A 20,452-nucleotide genomic window follows, 5' to 3' on the forward strand; every position below is an offset into this window, starting at 1 on the left:
GGGCTGTAAGCAATACAATCATTTATCCCCCTACTCCTAACTCCAGGCTTTGGAAAGCATGAGAAGTCCTTCAGCATGCTGCCTGTTACTCAATTCCACCTCAGATAAAACTGTTACATAAAACCTTTATAGAGTGAGATTTGCAGATGGATTTCTCTAGTGCTGTTAATGACCTTTCCATCTGTATCATACCTGTAAGATTTTCGTCTCCAGCTGTACAGGAGATGCAGTCACTTAATGAAACCCTAGGGTATATAGAGCAGAGAAAGGCATAATTTATACAATGTTTCTTGGTAAAAATTCATAGTTAATTTCAGTTTCCTAGAAACCAAAATTATAAGCAAGGAAAAAAAAAAAAAACACCCTACCCCTTCCTTAGTCCCAAAGCAAAACTGCAAAACTGGTTTTCTACTAATTAACGAGAGAGAATAATACTGGGAACTGGAGATGAGGATTACCATTGTTTTAAAGTATATTATGTTTCAGTTGGTCTCCTAAAGTTGTCTGTATACCTAATAGTATTCCTAATAGAGAAGTTTTTTAAAAGGGTCCTTTTGTAGACCCAAGGCCAGCCCGTAAGTGCCTTACATATCTTGTCTTGGTTTTCTTAATGAGAATAACTTTCACCAAAGCTGAAAAGCTGACAGCAGGAGCAGGGACTGAACAATAAAGGTGATTCAGGAAAGGGGAAAGCAGTTAGTTTTCCTGAGCTTGTCCTCTTTTCTAGAGGAACTTAGATCATTTACTGTAAGTGCAGGTGTGCAATTCATTGGAAATGTGTTGATAAAAATCAAGTCTTTGAGGGAATGTATTGTAGAATTGATGGCTTAAGTGTTTGGCTACTAATGGACATTGCATGAATGTGAATGTTAATGCTTTGTGACAGGAATAATTATGAAATTGTTGAATGCTAAAGATAAGTGGATGATGCCAGGGTGGAAGCTGTAGAGTCAGGGGCTCACACATAAAGGAAGCTCTCATGATCAGGAGAAGGAAATAGATTTCCTGCATGGAGGGGAAACTACGCAACAAGATGAAGAAGCCACTTCAGTCAAAAAAGCAATCATGTAATGAGACCTGATCTTGGAATTATTGATACATTAGAGTGAGAGGTATTAAAACAAAACAAAATAACAACTGGCCAGTGAAACAAAGCTGCAGCCCTTCTGGGGTGTAGGGAAGAGGCCAGGTATTAAGAGAGATCTGTTGTCTTAGATCAGTCTGTGTAAGGGCATGCTTTCATGATACATGCTCATACAGTCTATGCTTATATACTGGATCTGAACACTAGGATTCAGATGCATTACTCCACATGGTTCCCATTTTTACATTCCACCTCCAAAACTGAGCAACTGTATGGAAATAGTATTGTGGTGGAAGGCAGGCAGCTAAGTCTTTGCATAGCCCTGAGCCTCAAGAGGCTGCTACTTGTATATCTTCTAGATGGCTACCATTAATTTTTGTTGTATCCTCCAGAAGTCACAAACAAATAGACTGAGCACCTGAAGTTTTTGTTGGGTTATTTGGTTATAAAGCTTCTTTTAGAAAGGTGTTGCTGTCTATTCTTTTCCTTATGGTCTCTCCTTTTTCCTCTCCCATTCTCTCCTTTCATGTTTTCTTCTGTTACGTTGTTTACTGCCAGTGATATTGAAGTAAAACAAAGCAAAGATCTCTCCTAGGAGCCTCCTGCCTCCCCAGCACACAGAAAAATGATGGTGAATCTTTGGGCTGGTGGATTTGTTGTTTCCAAGTGTTTGGTTCTGAGTAGAAGATAAGGTGAGGAAAAAAAAAAAAAAAAAAAAAAAAGTGAAGAAATCCCAAACCTCCATATAATATATAAAACATGAGGTATCTTGATTTTGATATTTATTTATTTCCTCAGGATTGCTCCCATCCTTGTTTCTATGATCATTTTGAAGAAACCTGTGTGTCATCTGCCAGAAAGACACCCATAGAGGTTTTGTTCTGGTGATCCTGTACCCTGTGTTCAACAGAGATACTTGACAGATCGCTTGGTCTAGGTTCGTTACCATTTTTTTTTTCTTCTGCATTTTATTTTTATCGCGGTGTTTCAAAGACAGCAAGGAGGGGGAAATGCACAGAGGACGTTGCAGGAGCAGCCACCGTGGTGCTGAGGCCTGTGCCCTTCCTCAGGCGCCATGCCGGGGCGGGCGGGCGGTAGGTGGCACTGCGAGCGCGGGGATGGCGCCTGTGCTGCTGCGGCCTGCGCCCTTCGCTTCCCTTGGCTGTCGCTAGCTGTCGTCCTGCTGTTCTCGGTGGAAGAACCGCAGATTACACAGTATCTGTGTTACCTACATGCCTGTGGAAAGCTAGATGAGCTTTCCCACCAAAGCTGCAAAATCCTGAGCCTCGATGCGGCTAGGCGGGTTAAAAAGTGCATGTGGAAGTATGCTAAACCATGATTGATTAAGGAAACCCAGTCAAATACAGTGTAGTACTCTTGAAGTTGCGTTAGACTTAGTAAATGAAAGAATTTGGAATTGGATTAAGATTTCCAACATAATTTACTGCAGAATGAGAAAGTTATTAATGTATCACAGGAACGACCATGAAAGCACACAGGCTGGTTTCATTGCTGGTTTAATGTCACTGATTTACCTCCAAGGTGAATTTGACCCTGTAAGTATGAGGTGGCTTCAGTGTACGTGGCCATGATGGGGACTGAGCAGCCCCAGGACTGCAAGTCCACAGGGCAGCAGGCAAGGGAGAGGTGAGCCAGGCTGGGGCTGCCCTCCTGCCCCAAGGCTCTGGATGTGTTTTGCCTTTTTTTTTTTTTTTTTTTCATTTAATCTTGCTGCTCATGCCTTAGCTGGTTTAACCTTTAACTGACCTAGTTACTGAACTGGGGCAGCTGGAAGCAGACAAAGAAGTCAGCATTTCTCTGTTGTTGATTGCTGTTCATTTCGAGGAGCACACAGGCAGTGCTCAGAGGCTGGCAGTGCACGCAGAGGGCAGTCCATGCTGAGCAGGAGGTATGTGGCCACATGCTACAGGAACTGGGGCTGCCTTGTCCTGGTTTACAGCACCATATTAGGTGTACCCAGCATGTCAGTTCAGTGGTGGTTTGTACCTGAGATCCTGCTTATGTGTTCCTGCTCTAAAGCACAGTCTGTCACGTGCAAGTCTAAAGTTCTTCCTGAGTGCTGGGATTTTGGGGCACAGTTTGACTTAGTACTACCTGCCGAAGTACTTGGACTTGCATGAACATGGCTTTGTGGTGGTTTGCTTTCCCTTTCATTGCAGCCCGTTGCCTACCTGAACTGTCATGTGCACCACTGGTGAGCTCAGTCCCACAGCCTTTGCGTTCTCTCAGTGGCTCCATCAGCTGTCGGTGACTTTTCCCAGCCTGTGCAGCCATTAGTTTAGCTCAGGCACTGTCTCCTGGTTTTGCTGTGGCTCTCCAGCCACATGCTGTGACATGGAGTAATGCTTGGCCAAGGGAATTTGAACAGAATGAATCCTAATACTGCAAGTGCTGTGTACATTTGCCAGAGACCTACACCTTAGCAGCTAAAGTGTAGCTTCACTACATGAAGGACATTGAGGTGCTGGAGCATGTCCAAAGAAAGGCAACGAAGCTGGTCAAGGGTCTAGAAAACAAGTCTTATGAGGAGCAGCTGAGGGAACTGGGTTTGTTCAGCTTAAAGAAAGGGAAGCTCAGGGGAGATGGTATCACACTTGACAATTTCCTTAAAGGAGGCTATAGTAAGGTGGGGATTGGGTTCTTCTCCCAGGCAGCAAGTGATAAGATGAGGGGAAATGTCCTCAAGTTGCACCAGGAGAGGTTTAGGTTGGATACTAGGAGAAATTTCTTTACTGAAACAGTTGTGTGGCATTGGAATAGGCTGCCCAGGGAAGTAGTTAAGTCACTGTCCCTGGAGGTCTTCAAGAAATGTGTAGATGTAGAACTTGGTAGCATGGTATAGGGGGGGACTTGTCAGTACTAGGTTAAAGGTTGGACTAGATGACGTTAGAGGTCTTTTCCAACCTGAATGGTTCTATAATTCTATGATTCCAAAATCCTTTTGTCTTTTACTCCTGCAGCTCATCCTGCTTTTTAACTGGTGTACAACAGTGACTTCAATATTTATTTATTTATTTTTAATCCTGTTGAGTGTGGCTATGCAATGGAACCAAGGCTTCATTGGTACATCAAATTTCTTATTTTTCAGGAAGCAGAATTTGTGGCTCCTGGAAAATGTAGGCTATTTGGTGGACTGAGGCTGAGCTTGCTAGCACTCTGTTTGTGTCTGTATTCTGCTTGTTGCCAGACTAGGATAGAAAAGAAATAGAAGCAAAGCTGTTCAACACAGACGAGGGCTCACTGTGCCCTGTCCTCTTTTTTCACTGAACAAATTTTGGAAAGGCTGTGAGAGGTGGTGAGCTAACATTAGAATGCACCAAGCAATAAAGTCATACATTGAAATGAACAAGAATTTACCTGTGTGCTGCGGCACACATTTTCCCATGGGAAAAAAAGAATAATAATAAAAAAAAAAGTATTTCCATGGTAGAAAATGGAGCAAGAGACAGGAAGGTAAAATGTCTGTTGAATAAATCAACTAACTTTACGTATGTTGTCTGTGCTCCATTTATGGTATTCAACTTTCTAAGCAGTAAGTTAAGTTGCAGGAGCAGTTTGTGCAAAAGTGCATGTTAAAGTTCTAAAAAATAAATTATGAAATCATCAGTGGTTATGTGTGCTTTAATGGAGCCACTACCATGCAGTGCCAAAGTAAAATGTACTAATCAACACCTCTTAAGCTGCAAATACGAAATCTTTACAGCAAATATATATATACATTTTCCTGGGGATTAGCACTTCAGTAATTTTAAAGTGAAATTCAACAAAAGCTTTCACTATAAGATAAAGCCAAGCCATATTTGCTAACAGAAATATGCACTGGTCAAGTTTTTATCTTTTCAAAAAGATGTAATAAGGTGTAAACATGAATGAAATATATTTGACCTCAAAATCCTACTGAGCTCAGAAAAGTCAAAGCCAACAAAGTGTTCAGTCCAGAGGGCACCTAGCATCATGGATGAATCTCTGTGCCTCAGCTCAGATCCAGCCACACCAATATTTCTATCCAGGCACAGATTAAGAGATTTTTGGTTAATAAACATTTAAGATTAGGATCTGACTATCTGACTATATGACTAGTGTAAAAATACAATATATCTGCTGGCAATGGAAAAGATGCAAGAGAATTATGCTAAAAGTAACAGGGCTTGAAATCTCACCATAATCAAGCTGCAGTTTGGAGTGGTTAAGAAAACGTGATGAGTGCTTTCCCTGAAGACATGCTTTGGTGCTACCTGATTACAGGTATGTAGAAAATTGTCACATTTCCTGAAACTTCATCCTCTCCCTGAGACCATCACCTTCCTCTCCACCTGCGCTACCCACCTGCTGTTCACACCAACTAAAGTATTTTCTCTTCAGCCAGAAGGAAGAATATGGCATACATATGGAGGAATATGACATACATATACATATGTGGCCAGGCCACAGCAATTGATGCTACCTGTCCTTTTTCCTGCTGAGGTAAGGGTGTACTGATAAAGCATTTGAAAATGCCTTCCTACAAACTCCCACAAAATGCCAGTAATAGTTGGCGACTTCTAACAGGCGGTCAGCATGGTGTCAACAGTTCATTCTGCTGAGGACCAAAATGATAGAATCATAGAACATCCTGAGTTGGAAGGGACCCGTAAGGATCATCAAGTCCAACTCCTGGCACTGCAGAGGTCTACCCAAAAGTTTAGACCATGTGAATAAGTGCACAGTCCAATCGCTTCTTAATTTCAGACAGGCTTGGTGCAGTGACTGCTTCACTGGGGAGTCTGTTCCAGTGTGTGACCACCCTCTCGGTGAAGAACCTCTTCCTGATGTCCAGCCTAAAATTCCCCTGCCTTAGCTTGACACTGTTCCCACGGGTCCTATCACTGGTGATTAAGGAGAATAGGTTGGCGCCTGCCCCTCCACTCCCCCTCGCGAGGAAGCTGTAGACTGTGATGAGGTCTCCCCTCAGCCTCCTCTTCTCCAGGCTGAACAGGCCCAGTGACCTCAGCCGCTCCTCATATGTCTTCCCCTCTAAGCCCTTCACCATCTTTGTCGCTCTCCTCTGGACACTCTCAAACAGTTTAATGTCCTTTTTGTACTGTGGTGCCCAGAACTGCACACAGTACTTGAGGTGAGGCCACATCAATGCAGAGTAGAGTGGGACAATCACTTCCTCGACCAACTAGCAATGCTGTGCTTGATGCACCACAGGATACAGTTGGCCCTCCTGGCTGCCAGGGTACACTGTTGGCTCATATTTAACTTGCTGTCAACCACAACTCCCAGATCTCTCTGCAGGGCTGCTCTCCTCCTGGACTTGCTTGTGTCAGCCATGTGTTAATCTAACTCATGTTCTTGTCTCTAATATGAGGGTATGTAAGAGGAATGTATTGAGTGTGACATTCAGGTTAGAACAAGTGATCAAGTTGCATTTAAATAAAAGTCTTACATTTTTTCCCCTAAAAAGAAAGAAATAAGAGCAACCAAGTAGAATTATGAAGTTGCTATACTCCTGTTAATTCAGCATCTTTGTGGTTAGGGTTTTAATATTTTCAGGTATCATGAAATTCTCTAGATAACGATACATGAGTTAATGATTGCATCAGGTGTAGTTAGACAGTGGCCTCTTCCTTGGAGATCCGTGTGCCTGCAGAGCAGTAACTGAGCTAAGTACCATTAGTCCCTCGCTAGTGACTGAGCAGATGGCTAGTGCAAAGGGGTACTCTTGTTTAAAACTTAATGTAGGCAACTCCTGGGTGAGTTTTAGTGCAAGATTAAGAATTTATTCCATAAGTTTAAAATCTGTAGAAGGCATTCATGGGAACCATCCCCTTTAAAGCTGTATTTGCATTCCTTATTACCACTGAAAAGGCACAGGATTCCCTGTAGCATTGCTGCCAGGTGCAGAAATGGGGCACCTGGAGAGATCCAAGGTTCTGTGCAGCGTGGCTGTAGTTCCTGCTGCCCAATGATGCATTATGAACCCCAAGTGACTTGTCATGGACAGACACCTCAGGCACAGCATACATGGAGGAGCAACCCCTATTTGCTAGTACCTGTTTTCTGAATCTTTGCTGAATGCCAAGTATTTTTCAGTGGGCTAAGAGAAGACCATATCACAGAGAGATGCTGCAGCCTTGTTGTCATCCATCCATCATCTAAATTAGGTGTTTCTCAAATGTTTACTCATAAAACTATCAAAGATTTTCTCTTCCCAGACATGCTTTCTGGTTATAGAGGATCAAACTGATGGGAATCACAGACTGTGGTCTGTGTGGAGTAAGAAGTGGATGGACAAACTTGGAATCAATCTCTTCCATAATGACAGACTGATAGATCACATCTGTTTTCTTCTAAAACACAAGGAGGTGAAAAGGAAAGGAATGACCTAATTTAGTCATTGAGATGTATGGTGTGACAGAAGAGTTTTCCTAAAAATGCACATAAAATGTAAATCCATCTTTGCTGTAATTGCCTGGACAGCAGCTGACTTCTGTGACTCACTTCAGAGAAATTCCTTGGGAAAAAGGTTAGGCTTTCTCTGGGGCAAAAAGAAAAAGAGTAAATGATATAAATGGCAATTGTAAAGCTAATCCCTACCTAGTATTCCCTGTCTGCACTATATCAAAAGCAATCAGAGCCAGTAAAATTTTGAAGGCTTTAGTAAATTCACTGTCAAAGAGTACATGCTCTCACAAGCAGAGCTCTGCTTTGGAGGTCAGCCTGGGAGCACTGATTCCTTTCAAAGGAGAGGGAGTGAGCCTCCTCTGAGGTTCTTGGCATGCTGGCTGAAAATCATGGACAGTTAACCACTATTTTTTCCTCGATCCAATCAGACTGAAATGTGGAGTAATCTACAGCAGAGTTGTGGCCAAAACATCTTCCCCAATTGGCTGCAGGGAGAAACAGCCAGCGTGGAAAAAGTATGTGGATGGCCTACGTGCAGTTGAGTTCAAATGCACAGTGCTTGTTTATGGAAGCTTATATTCAGCTGTACCATTAGATGTCTCAGTTATAGTCCTAGAGCACAGGGGGAACAACACATTAGAATTATGTTGGAGAACTATCTGATTCGCCACATCCCTCCCCTCCTCTCCCTTTATGCATCCAATTTGCAGCCAAAAAAACTTTACTTTCTTTCCCAACAGCATAAACATTGCAACATTTTCCATCTAAATACTAGACAGTGGAGAAGCATTTGTAATAACTCAACAGAGCAAATGCATCTTAACACACAGCAAACCGGGCTGCTAATGAACGGTAGAAGGAAAAAAGCAGGATTAAATAGCCTGCTCTTTCTAAAACAATGTGAATCTTCATCCCCTCTGACCCTAATTTGGAAAAACACTCACAAGGTATCAAGAAGAGAAAAAATGCAGCAATTGAGATTATGCAGAAGCCTAGCTTTACTGGTATAAATTTTTTTTCCTGGGTTTCTGTGATTTAGAGGGGAGTTTTTATCTGCCTTTGTCTTGTCTTTGTTTTCTTTTGGAAATTGCATCATAGTGCTCTCTCTGGTTTTAGTAGCTACTTCAAACATGGGGGAATTTAAAGATTATGTTTTGGTTTGTGAGCAAGTGATTTCTATCATTTGGATTGGAAAGCTGGGGAGGTTCTCACTATTATGTCTTGGGGAGATGAACCTTAAAACTGGGTGAACAGTCTGTGGCAATACTACAAACCTCATAATGACTTTATGACAAACCTCATAATGACTTAATACAAACCTCATAATGACTTTATCTAGTGTTTTGAGGAGCCCTCCTAGCTCAGTAAATATTTAATAATAGTCTTATCATCATTCAGCTGGCTTGTCCCCTGCTAGCCAGGGTGTTGCTTGGTGGGTTTTGCAGACCGTCACTGCAATGCATGGTGTCTGATGCTCCTCCAGAGACAAGCAGTAGCAAATTTACCAAACTGATAGCAATAATAAAATTGAATTAATAATAATCTCCTGGGATTCCTTAATGTTCCTGTCTGAAGAAAAACGTTCCCTTAGTGCTTTTTATTATCTTGAAAATCTTCCAAAGGTGCTTATGGTATTGATGTGCTACTTAGGATGGCAGGATTAAAACAAATCACCTTGCCTTCAGATGAGAAACTAATAACATTTTTAGTAGTTCCTAGTTTCTTGCATGCACTACAATTTCAAAATGACTTACCCGGACACTACTTTGAGAAGTGGAAACCATGGATTTTATGTTATCTGGCAGCCTGAAATCTTTCAGATGGCACTGACCTGCAGGGACTGGATCCAGTAACTCCCTTGACCCGTGTTCCATTTAGGTACATATACGCCAACTGGCAAGAAGAAAAATTCAGCCAGAGAGAGATGATTGAGTGATCTCCGGTCCTGGGAACTAATTCTTGAATCTCACGAACACTTTCAAAAGGATCTTGAAAAAAGATGAAGGCCACATGACTGGAAATGTTGTATTCATTTTTGAATGCATTTACCAACGGCTTGGAAATGAATGCTGCTGTTTCTAAGCTCCAGCTGCCAGGTTGGAGCAGACTGGCAGAGTTAGAGGCAGTTGAGTCATCTCCATACAGAGCTGGCAGAACAAAAGATAGAGCATGACAGAAGGGGACTGAGCTACAGATAGTCATGTGTCCCTGTCATGAAACATGAGAATGAAAGATGTACTGATCCTCAGAGCTTTATTTTTTTTTCTTTTCCTGGATCAGATGTACAAATCCCACTCTGGGAACCCAAATACAAGAATTAAGAACGACATTCCCCACTATGTGTGGCGAATGTTACAGCTGAGCTATAGTGAGTTCTGCAGGCCTTATTTCAGCAGGATTCTCAGTTCTAGGAGATGTAAGCACAATATGAGAACCGTGCTAGTAAGTAAGACCTTCCTGTAAGTAAGGGTTTTGCAGAGGTGATAATTTGCTAGGTAGCTGCCTGACAGAGTCAGGTATAGAGGCTATTAAGGTTCTCTGTATTTCTTTGTGGCTATATATTTGTAAATATCTCAAAGGCAAAACTATTCCTACATTGATACAAGCGAAGGGTTCTTGTGTCTACCACTTTTCTGTGCTATGACAACGGGATTGCTTTTACCTGGCCACTTCCAAGGAGTGTGCTGGGGATGTGTGTTCTGTGCCTATCAACTTTCCCTCCTTCTTTAGGCACCCTCAGATGGAGTCTGCCTGCACAGTGTACCTGCGGACACTATTAGCTTGAGTATTGTGAGTTCTACTCTTATAAACTCCATGAAAGTGATTTTGGCTGCAGCCTTCTATATTACACATATCCTCTTTAATGGCCTAAGGAAGAAGGAACAGCAAGACAATGACCCAGGCTTATTGGCTTGTGATTCTCAGGCTATGTGCAGTTTTGGCTGCATTATTAATCCTGCTTGTGATTTTATGAACAGCCATTCAGAGCACTGGAGCACTGCTGGGCTATTTGTGACTCCTGCTATTGATCACAACGTTCTCCCCATTCTAGAGGAGATTGCTGCCTTCTTCCAGTACATAATGGTAGTTTGTTTATTTTTCTTTAAATAGGAAGGAATTTAATTCCATCACATTCCCTAATGTAGAATCAATCTGTAGGTTGCCTTGAGCAATACAGGCTCAAGGATTATCTGGAAGCGAAGCCGCCAGATCACCTTTGAAAATACCCTCATACAGCCCAGACTACAGGAGCAAAATGTACTGCCAATTACAGGTTTTGCCAACCTGACAAGTCATCAGAATTATCATCATCTTCCTGAGCATCCAAACTAAAGCAGCAAAACTGCAGTCTCTGAGAAACTATTCCAAGGATCCAAAGTAGCCATCGTTCTGACTTCTGTTGAGTGATATGCTGAAAAAAAATATAAATTAATTTACCAAATCATTTGAAAAGAACCCTCTTGAGGCTCTGCTGCAAGTTCTTAATTTATTCCAGTCCATCATTCCCTGAAGAGCAGACAGGCAAGCACTAAACTGCATATTATTTGTCTTGAATGCAGAGTGGATTGCATTTACCATAAGCACGCTGCTGCTCACAGCATACCTCCCAGTCAAGCTGCCCGTCTCAAAGAAGGTGTCCATGCTTTTTCTTGCTGCCTAAGAAGTGCAATTGAGAAGCACACAGTCTGAATACTTCTGGCTTTCCCAGTACACCACCTGGAACATAAAACTTTTACATTGTTTCAGCCACTCCTGGTCATTCTAATATTAAAGGCTGGAATCTGTTCCTATCTCATGCTTGCCCTGACAGCAACTAAGCCAGGCACTTATGTGCGCTTATATAGGTGCAACCCCTGTTCTGCAGAAACATTTTTCTACTACCAATGTGAACATACCTTCCCTTCATATCCCCTTTTACCAAATAAAAGTGCACACGTAAAACAAGATGAAGAATAAAATGAGAAAAAAAATAAATATCTCAAAATATCTTAAGCTCCTAAATGTTTCTAAGGAGAAAATCACATTCTCCTATGGCTTCAGTCATGAAATTTTCTTTCTTTCTTGCTTGCTTGTGTCAAGGACATTCTGCTCACAACCTCAACTTTCCTGGTAATGGTATTTAACTGTTCATTTAAAGATAGGATTCTTATTTTCCACACTTTGTTTTTGTTGGCTGCCTCCTCTGTTTCCCTTTAAAAGGGAAAAAAATTTTTTGACCAACCAGAGAGGCACTAAATTAAGTAAGATCTGTGACTCTCAGCTTTTCCTCACCTTTCCTGTGGTCAGCCCTTCACACAATGACTCCTGAAAACTGGAATGCTGAAGGCTTTCTGTAAGGGACTGTAGCAGGAGCAAAATCATCGCCAGCCCATCTCCTGTCTTTTTTCTCAAATCCAGTGCTGCAGAAATTCTGCCAAAAGTCATTCTGAGGCTATCTGTGATTCTTCATTTAGGTCACACATGAAGTAGGAAATAAGACTACTAAGTTAATTGCAGTTTTGTTTAAATCAACTTAAATTACTAAAAAATGACCTACCTGTCAAAATTAGGTTTTGTCAGGCAGCAGCTTCTATTTACCTTAAATAAGTCAGCTGGAGAGAATGAGATCATTGCAGACAGGCGGAACAGTCATAAAACTACCAGAGAAGGGTCAGGAAAAGAAAATTAGACCAAAAACATTCCAGTAACAGAGAATATGAATTGTGATGTCTTCCCTTAGGGGAATACTTGTGGGACAAGCTTCCCTGCTCCTGCAGTTTTCCCAAATTGCTGTTCTAGGAGCCTCGACCAGGCTTCTGAAATCACAGAAAAAACAAAGAGTAGGCTTTAGGGTAACTTTTGTAAACACACACTGACCAGCCCTCCTCTATTGGCCGAACACATGGGACACTCTTCAGTCTTACCACAGACTTACTCAGAGGAACATTTTTTACAGTACGATAGTTTGTTGACAGAGACACAAACACTCACATAGACTCCCAGTTTTAGACGATCTTATAAATGCATCTTTTTCCACCAGTTTCTATTCATTCCACAGTAAATGTTTATTTTTTTCTCTTTCAGCCAGTTTTCTTGAATGTCAGTTCCTTTCCATTATATTATTTTCTGCATCTCTAAACTATAACAAAAGCAAGACTAAATTGCTCATTATGATTAATTGTCCATTTCAACACCACTCATCTGAGGATCTGCAAAGCATTTTATAGTTTATGGGGTGACGGGACTGAAATTTTTACAAGATCAACCCTGATCAGCAGGGTTTACAAGATACACTCTGCGGGGCTTAATTCTCAGCTTTTTGTGCCTATATAAATCATGCACAAACGAATGCAATGAAAGCAAAATATGGGGATCAGACCTGGCCTTAAACCAGACCTCCCTCACTGAGGGAGGTCTTAAGCATCTGGTTTCAGGTCAGGTCAGCAGGATTTATTCACTTATGATGCATGCTGACTTCAGTACTGCAGGATTGGACCTCAAGGCTGGAACAATCATGTCATAAATGCCAAAGGATGGACTGCAGACAAAAACTTAGCACGGCTTTTCATGGGCACTCGTGTCTTGCTGCTCAGTCTCAGTAAAGGAATGTAACTCTCCTTGTAATTTCAAAGCCGCTCAGTCGATCTTTTGAGTAATTATGGGATGACAGCTGATTATACCCTGGAAATGCTTGCTAACGCTATTAATCTTTTGCTCGTTTGGGCTGTTTGTGGCTATAATTATAAATAAGAGAATGAAAGAGTAATTTCTGATTGGGTGGCTTGGGAAAGAACTGATGAATTTAGCCTGAGAGATTCACTCCATGCTCAGTAGTGCAAGGTGCTGAGCATCCCCTGAAGTCAGTGGCTCCGAGCACTCCCAAGGAGTGCTGAGCCTCTCGGTCAGAGGCTGGATCACAACCATAATAACAAGACTGGGGCGGCAGCTCCCAGGAGGGTCCTGATTGAAGTTGAGGATAAATTAAAGGGAGGCAACCAAAGAGAAACTATTTTCAGTGAGAGTGGAATTTTGGTAACATTAAGCCTGATTCTTCAAAAATAAAATGTCTATGGAAGATTTCTTATTACGGTTGAACTACTAAAGCAGCCGTTATTAAAGACTCATATACACAGAGTAGGTCAGGCAATGCAATGCACATTTTAATGCTATATTATTGCCAGATGGGCCTTTAAGCTCATTTTGATCTTTTTTTCTTAAACAACAACAAAAAAGTGGATTGCTGTTTTTTCATTTTTGATTAGTTCTAGTATTTCACAGACTTGTGCTCAAGTTAAACAGACAAAAGCATTTAAATGATATATACCCATAGAGCATTTTTTTTTTTCTGTAACTGAAAAGGGTTTTTTAACCTTTCTATTTCTTTGGAATATATTTTTTAGTATTATTCTATAATAAAAGCCTGCTATTTTTAGCTACCCCTGACTCATGTAAAATATTGTTATGTGGGTTGAATTCATCATTCAAAACCAGTATTTTCAGAAATTACACAAAGTAAATCATTTAACTGGGAAAATAGGTATGATTTACTAATCTAAGCTCAAAGATAAACTCAGGTTACCAAATGTTTATTACATGACAGTAATAAAATATAATCCTAAATTAGAGCAGTGAAATAACCACGTGAAGCCGAAACCTTCCATTTAATTCTGTTATTTACATGCACTTGAGCCAGGCAGTGAATCACAGAGATAAGGAATTACCTCTGTGACACATGGAGAGGACAAATGTTATAAAACTAGAAAGACGTTTGAGGGGACAAGATGCAACAGAATGGAAGAGGAATGAACTTGTTCTTCATAACAAATAAGTTATGACTACTGCAGTTGAAAATATGTGAGGAGTGACTGGCATTTGCCCAGAAAAATAGGCTGGATTATTACTTGTCAAATTTGCTATTTGTTAGAAAACCCTTTGTGACCTTTATTGAGGTATAGGACTTAGGATTCTTGCATTAAATTTCTTTTTTATTCTTGAAGTATTACTGATAGTGAATTGTTGACAATTCCTCTGTCCCACAGTTTTCCACAGACCAATCTCATTATTTTTCTTTGCTTTTGATTTTATTACAGTCTATTGGACAACTTCAGTGTTGCAATATTGCATGTGAGCACTGCTGCCTCATTTCAGCACCTGTGGAAAGGGTATGCTACTGGGGCTCCTGAATGAAGGAGAAGGTTTGAAGGCCTAGACTTGCGGAGTGAGATGAGTCCAAGAACAGTCTGTGGTTTGGTTTTCTGGTTTTCTTACAGAGTGAAATAAAGGGTAGTTGGAAGATATGAAAAAGATCTCTTAGAAAAAGATGCAAGTAATCTCTGGTCTGCCTGGCGTGTTCTACACATTAGTTTTTACAGTTTCTCTGCAAAAAGTTTGTGGAAGATGCAACATGTCTGAGTGTAGGGGACCTGGAGAGCTTGCTTTGGAGAGAAAGAGAGCTGCTGTTCCTTTCTAAGTTCTATGTAAAAGCTTTATCACCTTTGTGTTGGTGGTTTAGAGAAGATGGAAGTTGCCAGCCCTATGATGATTTTATACAGTTAGGAAACAGATGGGGAGAAGGAGGTAGGGATATGCAAATACAGGCAGGGAGTCACTGAGACTGTAAAAGAGGTATCTGGATATCTGAGGAAAAAGTCACTGAAGGAATGGAGATTTCTAAAAAATCAGGAAGCTGTTGTCTCCTGCAAATGTCCCATAAAATTTTGCCCAAATATCTGCCAGCTGAATCCTAGATGTTATTGCTGATCCATTGAAAATGCACGGTGCCTGCAAAAAAAATTAATAGTTTGGCAACTGGCTGTGTGGTTACAGAAAATCACTTGTCACAGTGACTATATGAAGAGAGGACTGCTTGCAGTTTCTCCCTTTTCTGGTTTTGCTCACTGTTGCTGGAGGTTTGGAACAAGAAAATCCTTCGGGCTCCCATGTTCAGAGCCCCACAACTAACAGGAATGAATTAACTCCCCCCCTCCATGCCTGTTTAACCAAATTTATTCATTTCCCATGAAGAAATTGCCTTGTTACAAAGGAAGAAGGTTTTATTCTTCATGAATAAAGGTCAAAAGTCAAAGGAGCAAATGGTGACAATGTGAGACTATTTCTTGGGACACTTCTAGAAATTGTTTCTGGAGTTAACTTCTGTAGTACAATATGAATATTTGCATGGCACATTGCACACTGTCTGTGTTATTCTTTAAATAATAAGTTCCTACTCAGTTCAGAGATTTAAGTGTTGAGTGAACTGTAATGGTAACAGTACTAGAGCTGCTTGCTATAGTATCAGGAGAGTCCCAGACCCTGCTAGCCACCAGCTGCCAGCTCACACCTTGTATTTCTGGACAACAGTGGCCTTTCTAACCCAAGTGTCTGCAGAGGCAGGGCAAGACAGAGCTCCTGGGCATTCTGTAGCTGCTTGAGCTCAGCACTGGAGTTTCACAAGTGTTTTTCCTTCCATCAGGTAGTCTCTGAGTGAAGCCTCTGGGGGTAGGAGATGTCTTGGCTACACCTATCACTTTGAAAGCACTGCTTTCATCTTTGCATTGTCCTGGGGAAAAAGCTTGAATTTTCTAAGAACAGTCTAAAATAAAATTAGCTTACAAGAGACCAGGGACAATAAGAAAATGTAGAAGTTTCTAGTCAAATTCCGGGTTTGAACTTGTATGTACAAGTTGTGTTTGTTTCTCTCACTGTTCTCTCCTCCTATTTTTGTTATGCATTAGAAATCTGTCCTTGCCAGCTATCTCCTTTTCTTTCAATATTGTATATTTACATCCTTCTTTCACTTTTCATTCTCCCCTGCTACTGTTTACCTGCACTTTTGATAACAAAATACCTCCTAGGGTTTCTCTCGGATGCTGCTCGGATGCTGTTTTGTTCGGTGGTGTCCAGGTAAAGGTATTGTTTTGGGACCTGTGTATCAATCTCCACTGAAACTAGCTGCTGCTACTGCTGCTAGAGGTGAGCGGCCGGGCTGTGGCTCCTCAGAGCACTGCGTGTGGACATGACCCTCAACCCTGAGGGCAGAAGCTTTGCCTGCTTTCCGTCCCATGCCATCAGTGGGAGCCGTGACTTCAGCTCCGTGGTATTCTGAAATGGTGGCCAACTGTCCTTTTCCCCCTCAGGCATTATAGAAGAAGTCTGTCATTTCTTTCATGGTTGGTAGTATTAAGTGTTCTACATGTCTCCTTTGATTTTATTCCTTCTTGATGACTTCTTATTTTATAGCTTGTTAATGACACACTCTGTATATCTCTAAGTACAAGTGTTAGTGTTAAGCTGTTCTGGATCTGAGGTGAAGTTTGATCTGTTGAGGACCTCTTTCTAAAAGTTGCTTACCCGTTTTCTACCTTAAGACTATAGCTGTAGCATAGTAACTATTTTTTTCCATCTTCACTTTTCATAGGCCCAATTTCTTACTTGATTTTTTGAACATTTTTATTAAAAATAAAATAAAATAAAATAAAACAACCAAGAGAGAAGTGCTTGCAGTGTTGTCCCAGCCACGGCACTGCTTGCCGGCAGCCAGTGCAGCCTGTGTAGCGCGGGGGAGCACTCAGCAGCAGCAGAGCTGCTCCTCTTAAGAGTGAGCAGAGGCCGCATGTGGGTGAGTGCAGAGCTGTGCTCATACTGTCTGCAGTCAGAAGATGTTTGTTCTCTGGTGAATCTCTGCCTGCCTGACAGAGGTGGCAGGAGAAAGTAGGTCACAAGTAATTGCCCAAGAATGTGAGGGGCTTTGCTGTTTTTCCCGAAGTTACCAACCGCGCCTTCACCATTCTGTTACTTGGTTTTCAACATTTCCCCATCCCCCCTGCCGTGAGGCCTTCTCTGCTCCAGGAGCCGGTGGGACCGAGGACCTGCCCTCTTCCTTCGCTCTCCCCCTGTGCCATGTGTGCTGCCTGGGCCAGACAGAGCGAGTCCTGCCAAAGAACTGTGAAAGCATCTGGGCACGTAGCACTGGGCCTGGTTTCTGCTCTGGCTTCCAGACAAAAGCATCCCATTCTTACTGCTTCAGGAGCCAGGGTCAAGCTTTCCCATCTTTCACCCTTGTTTTTTTCTTCAGTTTTTACTCCATGGGTCCAAAAAAAGTCCATCTGCTAGGCCCATAGAACCATTCAGGATAAAAAATGAGGTGTCTCCCTGACTGTTACACAAGTGAGTCTTAAATACATGAATCCTGCTTTCAGCACTAATTTTTCTTTTGGATCCAGCCCTTAGTGCCTGAACATTTCCAAGGCCCAACCCACGGCCCACCAGCTGCTGTTCCACGCCACGTGCCTCCTAACACGTGGGTCACTGCCGCGAGGGGATGGATACCCCCGGCCAGGGGGCGGGGCTTAGCGACTCAGAGGCGGGGCTTAAAGCAGAAGGAGGGGTTTGTCGGTAAGGGGCCGTGGCTCAGTGGGCGTGGCTTATCCGGCAGCCCCGCCCCCGGTGGCGGCGGCAGCGTGCGGCCGGGTGCGGCGGTGGCTGGCGTTGCGCTCCCGGCGCCCTATAAAGGCTGGGGCGGGCGGCGGTGTCCCGCGCTCCTGCCCGCTTTGGAGGAGGAGGAACGGTACCGCGGAGGTTCCCGGCACCCCTTTTTTTTTTTTTTTTCTGCCTTTCTTAATATTTTTTCTTTTCCCCTCCCTCCCCAGCCCTCGGGGAGCGGCGGCGGCGGGCCGGAGGGTGCGGAGGGAGAAGATGGCGAGGAGCGGAGCCCAGGCCCCGCGCCTCCTCCTGCCGCTGCTGCTCGCCCTGGCGCTGCCGGCGGCGGCGGAGCGCAGCCCCGGGCCCGGCCCCGGCCCCGCAGGTGAGGCGCGGTGCGGTGCGGGAGGGAGAGCCCTGTGCTGTGCTGCGCAGGCTGGGAGCTGCCGCGGTTATGGATTAATCGCTTAATTCGTGCGTGTGCTTTATGGGGTCGGCAGCGCCCCAGGTTGCTGTCGGAAGGAGCGCCGGAACCCGCAGGGAGATGCGGGGCTCAGCCTAGGCACGAGGGTAAAAATAGATCCCCTTCTGGGAAGCCAGAGGCTCTGCCTTTCTCCCTCCCCCTCGCTTTCTTCCCTTCTCCCCGACAAGATGGTGATGGGCACGCGTTTTTCCACTGCTAGGGAAAGCACAGCCCATTTGCCTCTGTCCTAAACTCTAGAAGCTCCTGGAGAAGTGCCCTTTTTCAGGCAAAAAGCAAGCTGGCCCTCGGAGTCTTGCTCTCTCATTTCTCCTTGTACTTTGTAGCCTCTTTGGCTTCGAGGAGCCAGAAGGTAGAAAGCAATTCTATCTTCATCATGTAAAATAAAAGAATGTATACATAAAATTCCCTCAGAGAGAGGTGTCCAAACACATGTGCATCAAACTATATGCCAGAACATATGTCCTGTGCCGGTGCTGCTTTAGAGTCTGTATTTCTGTTCTCTGTTCTAGAAATAGAAAGGTATTCCATCCCGCTGGACTGTTACCACATGAAATCTGAAGTAATTTTATTTCCTGTCTTGTTTGCTCAAGAGTGAAATCGAATTATTTTTAATATCTGGCTTAATTTTATTTTTGGTGTGCTGAAAGAAGCTCCTTTTTCTGCAATCTCGTTTCCAGCAAGTTCTGATTTTTGTCTGGAAATCTGCTGCCTTAGCTGATAACCAGCGTAAGAAAAAAATTTGGTGTGGATAGATACCAGGCGCTGCTCATGCCTGGTTTTTTTCTTTTGCTACTTTTGGTCATTCTGCGGGATTCTCTGAAGGCTGCAGTGTGCGCTGTTGCTCATGCTCTGGACGCCCTGAGCATCGCTGTCCCGGCCATGGCAGGCCTGCAGAGCCGCAGCCTCCTAGGGCGTGTTTTGGGCAAAACACTGAGCTCCTGTGTCTGTGGTCAGGGCAGGCTCCCTTGGCAGTCAGTTGTAGCAATCACAGTTACATTTGTTCTCCTCACTGTCTGTTCCTTGCATTTTTAAGCTAGGTGTTTTAGCTGTGGCATCTCACACTGATGTAAGCTAACGACTGGCCTAGTAAGGAGTTCTGGTTTTAAATCCTGCTGGTGTTCAATGGTGTAAAAATCAGAGACTGTGTAGTTCAGAGTGGTGGATGTTACACTGTGATTCAGCAAACTATAAACAGACTGCTACATCTAGATAATAAAAATAATGTTACATAAAAACAGTCTGTATTGAACTGTAGCAAACTGCTGAGTGGAAACCACTTCTTGAGTAGCTTCTTGACCCCAGCTGCCGCCTGCTGTGTTGCTCATTTTCATTCCAGCTTTAACCATTAAATGTTATCCCCAAGTGGATAGGAAGGTTGCCTGAAGAGGAACAACCCTTAGTGTGCTTTCAGTTCTAGGAATCTGGCTTTACTGTCTAGTCTAGTCTATTTCTCTTTATTCATTGTGTGTGTACATGGACTCCTGGGTGGTGAAGACACAAGTTTTAGTGTAGAACAATGGCATCAGTGTATTCCTGTTGCACCAAGCTTATAGTGTACCTGTTGCTTACCATGCAGTGCTGCAGGAGTCATGGAGAGGGAGTGGTAAAGACACTTTTCACTCTCAGTTCCCACTGAGAATGTGAATTTCCCTGCCTTTATTGGGTCCGTTCCCCAGAGGCAGTGAGCTTGGTCACTTGGCTACGTGGTCCTGTTGCTGCTATGGGTTGTAAAAGCAGTGAACTGGCAGGTGTTGAGCTGGCTGGGTGGGTTGCTGCCATCTGTGTGTGCTCCCCCACATGCAGGGGTGGGGATTTGGTGTTTGTTGTGGGGAGCAGAGGTGGCTTCCAGTGCTGACGTGGCCAGGCCATGTGGCTTCTTGTGCTGGCTGCAAGCACTTTGGGCAATAGCAGGTAACGGGTGTAGCTGTGGGGGGGCTTGCCAGGAGATTCAGCATATACTATTGCCATTGCTGTTGACTTATTTTGAGGTCAACCAAACTGATCACTGTGACTGACAGCAATTATAGCCCTTTCACTGAGGCTATCTAGTAAAAAACAAGGGGTTTTGATCACTT

The 20,452-nt window shown here is 43.1% G+C and overlaps 1 protein-coding gene across 2 annotated transcripts in view; it reads left to right on the top strand.

The window, feature by feature from the left end:
- The first annotated feature begins 18,091 nt into the window (after positions 1-18,091).
- Positions 18,092-20,452, top strand: part of PLOD2 (procollagen-lysine,2-oxoglutarate 5-dioxygenase 2) — a 53,928-nt gene continuing 51,567 nt past the window's right edge. For both annotated transcript variants that reach the window (XM_035334599.1, XM_035334600.1), the window contains exon 1: positions 18,092-18,278. In XM_035334599.1, the coding sequence (XP_035190490.1) occupies positions 18,170-18,278 (109 nt within the window). In that variant the 5' untranslated portion in view covers positions 18,092-18,169. The remainder of the gene's footprint in view (positions 18,279-20,452) is intronic.

This window comes from Oxyura jamaicensis, chromosome 9 (assembly GCF_011077185.1).
Source record: "Oxyura jamaicensis isolate SHBP4307 breed ruddy duck chromosome 9, BPBGC_Ojam_1.0, whole genome shotgun sequence".
Classification (NCBI taxonomy): domain Eukaryota; kingdom Metazoa; phylum Chordata; class Aves; order Anseriformes; family Anatidae; genus Oxyura; species Oxyura jamaicensis.